The 13332-nt window shown below is 43.2% G+C and overlaps 1 protein-coding gene and 1 long non-coding RNA gene across 5 annotated transcripts in view; one reads left to right on the top strand and one right to left on the bottom strand.

Annotated features, from left to right (window-relative positions):
• LOC144280158 (uncharacterized) overlaps window positions 1-13332 on the bottom strand; it is a 51619-nt gene that overhangs the window by 21794 nt on the left and 16493 nt on the right. The window contains exon 5 of one of the 4 annotated variants that reach the window (XR_013348743.1): window positions 693-981. The exons of the other annotated variants lie outside the window; for them this stretch is intronic. This is a non-coding gene — a long non-coding RNA (uncharacterized LOC144280158). The remainder of the gene's footprint in view (window positions 1-692; window positions 982-13332) is intronic. 4 annotated transcript variants of the gene reach the window in all.
• The window catches only part of TPM4 (tropomyosin 4), a 36073-nt gene that overhangs the window by 17738 nt on the left and 5003 nt on the right, over window positions 1-13332 (top strand). The window contains exons 4-8 of the mRNA XM_077841956.1: window positions 4632-4765; window positions 7757-7874; window positions 8367-8437; window positions 11455-11530; window positions 13071-13133. Of these exons, the coding sequence (XP_077698082.1) occupies window positions 4632-4765; window positions 7757-7874; window positions 8367-8437; window positions 11455-11530; window positions 13071-13133 (462 nt within the window). The remainder of the gene's footprint in view (window positions 1-4631; window positions 4766-7756; window positions 7875-8366; window positions 8438-11454; window positions 11531-13070; window positions 13134-13332) is intronic.

The following is a 13332-nucleotide window of genomic DNA, read 5'->3' as shown; positions in this document are numbered from 1 at the left end:
GATAGCTTAGAGCCATTTCCTATATGGTTACCCCTCCCTTTTACTGGCACAAGGAACATGGGGGGGGGGGGCTTCCAAGTACCCTAGTAATCCCCAACTGACATAATGGTCCTTGGGACTGTTGACAGTTGATACAAGTAAGAACAACCTGACAGGAGGATTGGCCTGACACAGAAGGGCCCTAGAACTGGTGGCTTAAAGACACTTTGCACTCCTGTTTTCCTCAGCCATGGGTGAGAATCTGGCCCTCTGAGTTAAGGCTGGTCAGGTGCAAATCCCACTGACACAATCACAAAAAATCAAGCACATTATCAGTTAAATTTACATTCCCATCTACGGTAGCGGTTTGCTTACCTTACCATCCAGATATTGTACGACCCAAACATGCTGGACAAACCCACAATTACATTAGAGACACCTCTCTTGGACAGCCTATTTCCAGGGGGAGACTAAACCATTGTGTGCCACAGGCTGAGAATAGGCAGGCCAGGAGAGTCTGATCCAAGTTGCTGTGCTCAATGCAGAGGTGATTGGGTGGTGTGTAGGAGATCAAACCAGATTACCTGGTGATCTTTCCTTTGAATTCTTACACAAGAAACTCTGAGGATACATGCAGCCAATTCCTGTAATTGCACTCTCACACAAACCTTCCCTGGACCTCAGACTGACTGAAGTGCTTTACTGATACCTACATTCAGTGAGTGCCTGAAGCAGCCCTGGGGAAATGGCCTGATCTGTAGCCCTTTCCACTCCTGAGCTATCCCTCTGCTGCTGGGGTGCAGCACTGCCGGGGCGCAGCACTGCGTTGTTGCTGAAACTGTTCTTCCTCCAATAGGTCCCTTCCAGCCTCACCACCACCACGTGCCCTCCTGGGGAGCATGGGACAGACTTTCTTTTTCTTCATGCAGAGGCTGATGAAGTCCTTCCATTCACTTTCCTTTGTCATTTATTCCAGCTGGATAACTTGCTCCCTTTAAGTAGCTTTTTGGAAGTAGAAAGCTAAAGTTACAAGCAGAATATGAACGTGCAGTTTAATAAAATCTCCCTCAAAGGAGCGCTCCAAGCAATTTTCTCCTTCTCTGCAACTACATGTTACTTTAACATAGGTCGAAAAAATCTGAACGTGCTGGAAAAATAACTTAACTCTTACGGACTTTAATAGAGCAACCCCTCTGCTATTAGGGTGACCAGATAGCAAGTGTGAAAAATATGACAAAGTCCCTAATATCGGGATGTCTGTCACCCTATCCACTATTGTGAGCCTCAGAGCATGTAAAGAATGCTCCCCATGCGCTCTGGACTGAGACTGCTGGTTTCATACATTTGTGTGTGATTAGCCCTCTCAGGATCTTCTTGGTCTTTTACCGCATGGATCCAGTGAATTACTTTTACTATATAAGGCAAATCCTTTGTAGACCGTGGCATGCTTTAACTGAAAAAAAATGGGGTCAAATTAACTGTCTCCAACTTTCAAGTAGCCACATATCCCTGTTTTTAGGTAGGGTTGCCAACCCTCCCGGTTTTGCCGGGAGTCTCCCAGAATCAGACTCTATCTCCCGGAGCCAAACTGGGAGATTTTAGGTGCTAGAAGTCCAGCAGCGCAGTGGGGCTAAGGCAGTAAGTGCCTCCTGGCCAGAGCCTGCATCCCCCTCCGCACCCCAACCCCCTGCACCCAAACTCCCTCCCAGAGCCCTCACCCCCTCCCACACCCCAATCTCCTGCCCCAGCCCTGAGCCCCTTCCAATACCCAAACTCTCTCCCACAGCTTGCACCCCACATCCCCTCCTGCACTCCAGCTCCCTGCCCCAGGCTCAGCCCGGAGCCCCCTCCCACACTCTAAGCCCTTCGGTCCCAGCCAACATCCTGCACCCCAACCCCCTGCCACAGCGGGGGTGTGTGTGAAGGGGGGCTTGGGGAAGGAGTGAGGCCTCGGAGCAGGGGGTGGGGTAAGGGTGTTTGGGTTTGTGTCATTAGACAGTTGGCAACCCTATCTTTGGAGGATTCTTGTTACAGGTTGGAATCCTGTTTCATTAACACTGCGTCTTAAAATGAAAGCATCTAGTGAAGGAGGTTATCAGTGCTGGATTGCTATAGATGTCTTTTCTAAGATAGTGGCTTTTGTATGTAATCTGCACATTCAATGGATAGCACTTAAGAAGAGAACAAATGAAATTCTGACTGACTTGTGATTAGAAAAATTTAATGACCAAACTGCACTAGGAAAATAGGAGGCACTCTAGCTCCCATCATACAAAAATCCACAAGCCAATAGTTATTTGCTTTTTTCCAGTCTGTGTTTTAATAATATAGTTCCTTTTACTCAGAAGTATATATGGAAGGGATTAATTTGATCATCTTGTCTTGATGTTGCCTACAACATTTCTCCACTGCCTTGTTTACTTGCGAGCTTTCCAGTGATGGAAAGCTTTAACTACTTCTCAGACTATTCAACGGTCTTTAAAAAGACTTAATTGTTAGGAAATATTTCCTGATACACCTCTATCCTGATATAACGCTGTCCTCGGGAGCCAAAAATCTTACCGCGTTATAGGTGAAACCGCATTATATTGAACTTGCTTTGATCCACCGGAATGCGCAGCCCTGCCCCCCCCGAAGCGCTGCTTTACCCTGTTATATCTGAATTTGTGTTATATCGGGTCGCGTTATATTGGGGAAGAGGTGTATTTTATTGCTCACTTTCAAACCACGTCTGCTAGGTAAACCCTCCCTTGTCTCCTGTTTGCACCTTCAGATTCCCTTAATTACTGTTGGGCCCAAACTATCCATATTTAGTACCTAAAAATCTTTCTTCACGCCAAACACTCCAACCCTGTAATATTTAAATTTATCTTTCTCTGAAACCACTCTACATTAATGAGATGTCTCCAGTGTGGGACAACTTGCCATCCTAAGAAGTTGGAGATTTGAATCCTAGAACTGCTGCTGAAGGCAATATTGTTGATATACCTCCTACACCATAGGTCCCCTGGGGGGGGCCACAAATGTTTGGGGGGCATGGCTGGGGCCTGGATCAGTCCCCACAGGGGGCGGGGAGGGAGCGCCACCCCGCTTAGCTCCTGGCCCTAGCTGCCAGCCCCAGCCTTGGCCACCTTACCCCGTCTGCGTCCCCACCCCCTCCCGGAGGCATGGCTCCACTCCCAGCCCAGGGAGGGGCACAGACTGGGTAAAGAGCAATGCAAGGTAAGAAGTTTGGGGAACACTGTCCTAGACCAACAAGACATATAAGTATTTAATTAAATATAGTATTTTCCTTCCAGATTATTAGAAGAAGGTAAGTGATTTAGAAAAACCTATCCATATAGCAGGAAGCGTATGTGCTTTTTGATAAAATATTTTTAGATTATGGTAAAAAATGTATTGTCTCATTTTATAGCAAAACTTTGTGTTAACTTTTTCTCCCAAGACCACTATATTGTCCAGTATTGTTCACCAAACCTTTATGCCGAAAACAAAAACAGGATGGCTTAGAGAGCGGTATTTCAAACTGTTTCACATTTAAAAAATACATTTGCACTGTTCTTCATAGACAAAGTGGAATTTCAGAATGTCAGTTTTGGATTCAATAACCAAACAAAATTTAAATTTGACTTTCCACATCCCAATTTAATCAAAGCTAAACCACATTCATCTGCCTTGAATTTCACAAGTGAAACTTTATGCCATTGGAGAATCCTTCTGAAAGATTCTGGCAAGTCACAAGAGGCATCTGGGAGATGTGAGGGATCAGAATTAGTGATCTGTCTCTTTGAACATTCTTGCAGGACTGGGTTATCTTAGATATTAATATAACTCAATACTGCAAGATGCCTACTACGTTTTTTCACTGGGATGTGAATTTCATATTTTTTTAAAAAAAAATTCAAGTACTGCATAAATGACAGGAGTCCTAGCAACAAGGAGAGTTCATCAGACCAGCCCACACGGTTTCCACCATGGGCCCCAGATTGTCTCCCTATCTCCTGTTTCCTCCCCTCTCCGCCCAGTCTCAGAGGGCTATATAGAAGTGGTAGAAAACAAAGTGGAATTATTTTTGGAAAGTTTCTTGCTGTGCCACATGCACTCAACACAGACGAGTAACTTTCCCCTGGTGGCTCCCAGGCCATCCCCTGGCCAATCCCTATTTATGAACTATGTGAGATTTATAGATAGTGGAGCCCCTAATGTACACAGAAGTTGCTTTAACTAAATTCCATTAGCAAGCCATCCAAAGCTAGGGTTAGTTAGGATCTTTGACAAGACCAACACAATAAGTCAAATGTGGAATTTCTGGACTGAGCCATCTGGGAGTTAGAAAATTAAGAAAAAAGTTCCAACTAGATTTCTACATGTAGAACCTCCCATCTCCACAGTACAATTAGCTGAAAATGTTTTTCTTGTGAAACAGATTTTTAATGCTTAATTCTGTGTGATGAGGAAGAGAAGGTGCGGGTGTATTTTTTTAAAAAAAACATTCAAATTCCTATAGTTATATAGCTAAAAAACATCTCTTCCTAGAATTCCATGCATATAAATAGTGAAAAATGAAGTAGTTAGAGGTGATCAGTTTTGAATTATTGGTGTCTAGCTAGTTGGGTTTTATTTAACCAGTGCTGTTTGATTGTTTTGCATAGGCAGAAGGTGAAGTGGCAGCTTTGAATCGGCGTATCCAGCTGGTGGAAGAGGAGCTGGATCGTGCCCAAGAACGTCTGGCAACAGCCCTGCAGAAACTGGAGGAGGCAGAGAAGGCAGCAGATGAAAGCGAGAGGTAGGCATCTAAAAGGAACGATGCAGAGAAGTGACTTACATCAGAAGATCCCAGTAGTAGGATACTTTAACAGTCTTTGTAGGTTTTAAAGACTTGGTGCACTTAAGTTCCGTTTCCCACTCACTCTTTCAGATGCTACTTTTAGTATTGTGAGAAATAAAGGGCCACAATCACAAAAGTGATACTGTACCAACTCTGTAACTGGTTAATAAGCTGTTCCCATTGTCTAGACATTTCCCGTTTCATCCAAAAAATGACAAAACTTGCAGTATATCATATACATCCCAGCTGCCCCTTTGGGGAAGCTAGACTTCCCAAGGGCTGTATTCTCCCTTGTCCTGTTCCCCTTCAGCTGTGTAACCTATTTCTTTCCCACCATGATCTACTGTAACTTGTGTCCCATTTTGCTGTAACAAAGCCTGTTATCTCCACTGGGAAAAACTGTATCTTTATTTACCTCTTGAGCACTATGCATACTCCTATGATACTATAATAAAAATTAAACATAAAACTGCATGAAGTTACAGCTAAGGTTGCTGAGTGCAATTCAAGAGAATACGTTTCCACTGAACGCATCACTAACCCACATGGAAATTTCAAGCTAAGGCTGCAAAGAATTCTGATGCAGCTCTTAACACTCAGTTCATGCAGTCAGATAATTAAAATAGAAGAATTCTCAATTGTTAGCCCCAAACACCGTTTAACTTTGCCCCTCAAATTATTTTATAGCTGGATTCAACTTCCATTGAAGTCAGTCACTGACTTCAGTGGGAACTGAACTGAGCCCTTAACCGTTTTAATACTGCTTGTTACTGCTCCACCTATAATATATACTTATTCAATGTCTAAACTGCACAAATCTTTCTATTAGAACTCTGTTTTCGATTGCCTATTACTTGGACAATTGCTTAGGATTTGGACTGAAAGCTTCCAGGTTGGTTGAAAGTCTGAGCAAAAATGACCGAAGTGTTTCCAAGAATGAGGACAGTGAGAACTAGTCATAGTAAATAACATTTCTGATGGTTTTAACATTTGTGTCTCTCTAAAGTTTGGGGTAAAAACTTTAAAGTTGGCAGCAGAGTGGTCCTGAGATTGGAGGTGTTTTGTTGTCTCCATGAAAATATATTGAAATTTGGCAGTTACAAATACAGAAAAATCATAATTTGCATATACACTGTATAACTTGTTATATCCTTGCTCTTAATTTTCTGAACATTCCAGCTGCACAGGCTCCCAGACCTTGCTGAACTTTCTGTATCATATGCATACAATATGCACAGCATTTGCGCCGGCTCCTGTTTGGAGCTCTGCTTTCCCCCCTTAAAATACTCGTTGACCTAAGGAGAAGGGCATTGGACTGGGAGCCAAGAGACCACACATTCTAGTCTCACCTCTTCCATTGATCAATAATGATTCCATGTACTTACAGCCTTTTATTATTGAGCAACTCCTCATACACCTACCTTTTGAAGTAGATACATATCGACCACCCTATTTTGCAGAAGAGGTAACTGAAGATCTGTGACATTGCACCAGGTCACTGCTGGCAGCTTTGGTAATAGAACCCAATTTTCATGCACTTAGACACAATGCATTTTATAATTAATATGCCAAATCTCTGTGTTTGACTATGCTGTTTGTAAAAATACTTGTAACATAGTTTTGCCTATCCACTCAAGTGAAACAGCATCTAATCAGAATCCTGACTCTGTCCCTTGCTTTAACCATCAACCCATATTTCCCTCCTAGGGAAATAGAATCCAAGATTATACTGCTGTCTAGCAAATAGCTGTGCATCCCATTGTCAAAGAATGTTATGTATCCCCTTCTAGTAGCTGTATGTAGTGTGGACATTCCACTATCTGGGCTTATAATCTGTTGTGACTCCACATCTATCCTAAAATGCTAAAGGCTTCCCCAATCAATAGACAAGAGACTTCCAGTGCCTAAGGGCCTGGTTGGCTAATTTATGGCAGAGGGTGCGCTGAGCAGATATATATGCTTTACCCAAGCATCTCAGGCAGTGGGTATGGGAGTTTGAGACCAGAACGCTTACTTCAGAAGAAGGGCTTTTCTTCAACCTGGTGTTTTTTTGCTGGATCTGCTATCTGTAAAGGTAATGCAGTTTCTAGAACCAAAGCTGTGCTCTGAATTCTATACGCTTATGAGCCTTGGTGGCAGTGGCGTTGGAACAATTTTTATGATGGGAGTGCTGAAAGCCATTGAACAAAACGGTAAGCCTTGTATATGATGGAAACCACTTCAAGCTAGGGGGTGCTGCTACAAACCCCAGTCCTTGTAGTTCCAGCACCCCTGCTTCAGGGCTCCCTGGCTCAGCAGGCTAGAGTCCAGAAACTTTATTAGTTGCCGTGAGTTGGGAGGGGAAAAGTTGTATCCAACAGATTTTACATTGGCCTTTGATATTATTTTACTCTAATAGTCTACAAACTGCTCCAGATTTGAGCTCTAAGAAAACATTTCTCAATATTTAAACAAAAACCCGGTCTGAATAGTTTGTCTTGAATGAACTAATATTTGTCGTGGGTAAAGCCACAGAGAAGAGTATTTAGCTATTTTGTTTTTAGCTATTTCCTCTTTACCTAATTATTCTAAGGACCACAAACTTGAGTAAGGTTTTAAAAAGAAAAGTTCCCACTGGTATCTCTCAAATACGTTTACGTTTATTTGCTTGTATCATTAAATCTACTTAAAGATCTTGCTAAATGGAGGAAGCACAAATAAGCTAAGGAAGAATCCTGCATCATTCAATAGCTGCAAGCACTGTTAAGACAATCTGATAAGTAGAGATTCATTCCAACTAGTATTATCAGCAACTTTGTTAGCCAGTCAGAACATGATAGATTGGTTTGGGTTCAAGTCACAGTAGTTAGATATTAAGAAGTTCACAACAGGCCTATTAGGCTGAATGTGCTGACTGGCTTGTAGTAACCCCATTCTCTCTGAAACAATCCGCTTTGTTTCCTTCTATAGAGGTATGAAGGTTATTGAAAACAGAGCAATGAAGGATGAAGAAAAAATGGAAATTCAGGAGATGCAGCTGAAAGAGGCTAAGCATATTGCTGAGGAGGCTGACCGTAAATATGAAGAGGTAAAACTGGCGCTGCAAGGAAGTAGCAGGTGCTATTTGCTTTGGTGAGAAAGTAATAAAGAAACTACCTGGAAGAACTTCAAAAAGTCATATAGTCTGTTTAATACTATTTGTATACTTTCTATAAAGTGGTAGTTCAAGTAGTTGGAATATATTTTTGGGCACAGCAAGGCCACAAAGATGCAGTTCCTAACAGCCTGAGAATTAACATGAAATGAGCTTGTTACATTTTACGCTGCCTAATGCTAGGAACATTGGAAAGTCTCTAGGCTTCTGCGGAAGGGATCCTGCACTGAGCTCACTCTCCTTAGCAGCTGATTACAGGCTGTCAACAGAGCATACACCAGATCTCTGTAATGTGTTGTTTATATGTTGCATATCTCCAGACCGGTGTTGCTTCTAACCTTTATTTGATAAAAAAGAAACCTGCAGAGATGTGGGGCTTTGTGGAAAACAAATGGGGAAAAAAATAATTCTCCTCTCTCTCTACAGGTTGCTCGTAAACTGGTCATTTTGGAGGGTGAACTAGAGAGAGCCGAGGAACGTGCTGAGGTGTCAGAACTGTGAGTGGCTGTTCAGAATGGTTCTGCACGTACATAAATCATTTTGGAATATCAGACTAGAGATAGAAAGACCTTATTAGGTCCTAACTGTTCTCTGAATGCAGGGGGAAGGGGAAGGGATTTCCACAGGATCACATCCCTTAGTCTGGTCCGGCACAGTATGTAGAGCCTTATCTCAAGGTTTTCATAGTAGCATCACTGTGGGATCCAAGTATTGTATCTCATTAATGTAAAGGTTGCCACTATTTAGAGCTGGAATTTCTTGCAGAATGGAAATTTCAAATATTTTTTAGAAGTTTTAGTTTCCTGTCATCCTGGAATCTCAAACAATTCCCTGATGGGAATCCTATTAGATCTGAGAGACTGGCATGCTCACGAATGCTGTGGAGAAAGTGAATAAGGAAGTGTAATTTACTCCTTCCGTAACACAAGAACCAGGGGTTACCCAATAAAATTAACAGGCACCAGGTTTAAAACATAAGGAAATACTTCTTCACACAATGCACAGTCAACCTGTAGACCTCGTGCCAAGGATGTTTTGAAGGCCAAAAGTATAACTGAGTTAAAAAAAGAATTAGATAAGTTTGTGGAGGACAGGACCATCAATGCCTATTACTCAAGATGGTCAGGGTTGCAACCCCATGCTCTGGGTGTATTTAAGCCTCTGACTGCCAGAATATGGGACTGGATGACAGGGAATGGACCACTTGATGAATGAAACAAGGCAGTTTATTTCCTCTAAAACATCTGACACCGGCCACTGTTGGAAGTCAGGATCATGGGCTAGATCAGGGGAGGGCAAACTACGGCCCAGGTGCCGGATCCAGCCCATCGGGGCTTTCAATCCGGCCCGCAGGATTGCCAGCCCCATGCCACAGCAGGGCTAAGGCAGGCTCCCTGTCTGTCCTGGCCCCACACTGCTCCCAGAAGCAGCAGGCACCATGTCCCTGCGGCCCCTGGGAGAAAAGGGGGCAGAAGTCTCTGTGTGCTGCCCTCACTTGCAAGCACTACCCCCCACAGCTCCCATTGGCTGGGAATGGGGAACCACAGCCAGTGGGAGCTTCGGGGTGGTACCCACAGGTGAGGGCAGCACATGGAGCCATCTGCCCCACCTCACCCCACCCCCAGGAGCCACTGCCAGACATGCTGGCCACTTCCAGGAGCAGCGTGGGGCCAGGGCAGGCAGGGAGCCTGCCTTAACCCTGCTGCATGCCGCTGCCACCCTGAAGCCCGCACTCCAACCCCCTGCCCTGAGCCTCCTAACCCTCTGTCTTGAGCCCCCTGCCGCACCCTGCACCCCAACCCTCTGCCCTGAACCCCCTCCTGCACTCCAACCTCTTGCCCTGAGCCCCTTCCTGCACACTGCACCACTCCCACACCTCACACTCCCTCCCACACTCCAACCCCCTGCGCCAGCTCAAGCCCTACATTCATGGCCCTGCATACAATTTCCCCACCCAGATGTGGCCCTCAAGCCAAAAAGTTTGCCCACCCCTGAGCTAGATGGACCATTGATCTGACCCAGTATGGCCATTATTGCGGTCCAATTAAAATTCCTGGTACAATTAACAGAAGATAACTGTTCACAGAGGAGAGCATGGAGCTTTAAGATTCAAGAAAGGCTTATTTGTTCTGCTTGAATTCCTAACAAGCTATATTTTGCTACAAAAAATCTATTAAATGCAGTCTGTATAGTCAAAAGAAAAGGAGTACTTGTGGCACCTTAGAGACTAACCAATTTATTTGAGCATGAGCTTTCGTGAGCTACAGCTCACTTCATCAGATGCATACCGTGGAAACTGCAGCAGACTTTATATATACACAGAGAATATGAAACAATACCTCCTCCCACCCCACTGTCCTGCTGGTAATAGCTTATCTAAAGTAATCATCAGGTTAGGCCATTTCCAGCACAAATCCAGGTTTTCTCACCCTCCACCCCCCCACACAAATTCACTCTCCTGCTGGTGATAGCCCATCCAAAGTGACAACTCTTTACACAATGTGCATGATAATCAAGTTAGGCCATTTCCTGCACAAATCCAGGTTCTCTCACTCCCTCACCCCCCTCCAAAAACCCCACCCCCATACACACACAAACTCACTCTCCTGCTGGTAATAGCTCATCCAAACTGACCACTCTCCAAGTTTAAATCCAAGTTAAACCAGAACATCTGGGGGCGGGGTAGGAAAAAACAAGAGGAAATAGGCTACCTTGCATAATGACTTAGCCACTCCCAGTCTCTATTTAAGCCTAAATTAATAGTATCCAATTTGCAAATGAATTCCAATTCAGCAGTTTCTCGCTGGAGTCTGGATTTGAAGTTTTTTTGTTTTAAGATAGCGACCTTCATGTCTGTGATTGCATGACCAGAGAGATTGAAGTGTTCTCCGACTGGTTTATGAATGTTATAATTCTTGACATCTGATTTGTGTCCATTTATTCTTTTACGTAGAGACTGTCCAATATGACCAATGTACATGGCAGAGGGGCATTGCTGGCACATGATGGCATAAATCACATTGTCACTTTGGATGGGCTATCACCAGCAGGAGAGTGAATTTGTGTGGGGGGGGTGGAGGGTGAGAAAACCTGGATTTGTGCTGGAAATGGCCTAACCTGATGATTACTTTAGATAAGCTATTACCAGCAGGACAGTGGGGTGGGAGGAGGTATTGTTTCATATTCTCTGTGTATATATAAAGTCTGCTGCAGTTTCCACGGTATGTATCTGATGAAGTGAGCTGTAGCTCACGAAAGCTCATGCTCAAATAAACTGGTTAGTCTCTAAGGTGCCACAAGGACTCCTTTTCTTTTTGCGAATACAGACTAACACGGCTGTTACTCTGAAGTCTGTATAGTATACTTTGGGAAACTATAAATGCCATGTACACCAACTTAGTGCACTGAGTGTATCTGACAAGTTGGCTCACATTTTACTTGTTTAGCCCATTTGGAAACCAAATAGCATAATATATGTAGAAGAACTGATTTGATCACCTTTGTCTTTGTGTAGAAAATGCAGTGATCTTGAAGAAGAACTAAAAAATGTCACTAACAACCTAAAGTCCCTGGAGGCTCAGTCTGAGAAGGTTGGTTCTTCCTGGTTAAGAACACAGAATGTTTAAGGTTCAGCAAGGAGAATGAAGAGTTGGTGATACAAGTTTACAGCAATCACAAAAAAAGAGGAATTTGAAAACTTGTCATGCTTTTTGTATTGATTAATTGAGGAATTATTGGAAGAATTGGTGTGTAAGGTAAATTTGATGCCAAAAAATCTTCTGTAGAAAGCCAGTACGTTTGCTTGTGGTAGGGGTCCTAGGACAATCTGACCGGAGATCCAATTGAGTGGAATTAGCATACAAATCCCTTGTGCTGTGCAACATATTAGACCCAGGGTATGTCACAAGACAAACCAATTTACATAATACTCTGAGGCTATGTTAACTGATAATGAATGATTTCACAAAGTTGTATGGCTAGGGGAGCAGGGGTCAAGCAATTGAAGAGGGAATGAAGCACGGTATTGTATGGGAAGTGTCATCTTACCTGTGCATTGCCCATTTTTCTGTTTGTAGTTGAGAGAGAGGGTTTTTTGGGGAGGGAGGTTGATGTCTTTTGGTGTATTTATTAATAGTTAACACCCTTGTAAGGTGGTTTTGGAGTGAACTTTGCATTTCTTGGTTAATCCAATACTTGAGTTTTGGGGAATGAAACACATTCAGGAAAGGCACATATAGTACAGGGCATTGTGCTACTAGAGTCTTAACTCCAAATTACCCACACTTTTTACTTTTGAATCTGTTTGCTGGCATCACTTACAAAGTTTTTCTAGCACAGAAGACTAACAGGATAGGAATATATCTCATTCATTCCTGAACTTCTTAGAAGTTGTATTATATAGCTGGATAGGTGTACATGGAACTGTACTGAAATTCACATGATCCCTGCCCTGAGGAGCTTATAAGAGTAGTTCAAACAGAACTTGACAAATGATGAGCCATGGTGGATGAAGTGTAAAGGAAAAGCAAAGAGAATACAGCTGGTAGGACGTTCTACAAGAACAACAAAATTGGGGGATGGTAACCAACTTTACATATGCTTCTTGTGTCTTCTGACAACTTAATTCAAGTATTTGGGTACCAGAATGGGCGCAGATACTGAGTAGAGACTAAAGATAGAACTGTAGTCCAAATAACTGATTTTTGAGGAGGGGTTTGAAAATAAATCACTTGGTGAAGAATAGCCTGTTCCAGGGGGATGGGATGGTTTGAATTACTTCAAGGACATGAGTTACTTGAGGGGTGTGTGTGTGTGTGTAAACCCCTCCACTTTTTATTATATGTAAGTGGAGCCATAGTCCAGGGCAAAGAATATAGCCTTCAAGCAAAAGACAAGGCATTCAGAATTTTATTCTGACAGTGGGCCAACAAGAAACCTCAAGAAATACAGTGACACAGTTGCATCCAGGAAACAGGATGATAGTTAAGGAAAAGCATTTTAGAATGACAGGAGGCTACTACCTGTTATTAGTCAATGACTCTTAACAGTCGCCTAATAAAAAAGTTAAACTGTCTGATGCTTTAGTTTTCCTACCAGGTTCTTAATAGATTGTTCACCCTGTTTCCACAGTACTCTGAAAAAGAGGATAAATATGAAGAAGAAATCAAGCTTCTCTCTGACAAACTCAAGGAGGTGAGACAATCCATCCCAATGAATTTGCATTTCAGCAGAGATTGTTTCTTGTCCAGTGTGACAGGTTCGATCACAGTAACCCCCTGGGGACTGTCACCTGATGTGCTGAGACTACCTCTGAGCCCATTTTCTCTGCCAGTTTGGGCCTCCAGAACCCTGCCTCGTTGAGCCAGACACGCTAGTCTGCTCCAAAACAGAC

Source organism: Eretmochelys imbricata, chromosome 25 (genome assembly GCF_965152235.1).
Source record: "Eretmochelys imbricata isolate rEreImb1 chromosome 25, rEreImb1.hap1, whole genome shotgun sequence".
NCBI classification, from domain to species: domain Eukaryota; kingdom Metazoa; phylum Chordata; order Testudines; family Cheloniidae; genus Eretmochelys; species Eretmochelys imbricata.
The sequence above is the reverse complement of the archived record's forward strand: the minus strand, read 5'-3'. Positions and strand labels throughout refer to the sequence as shown.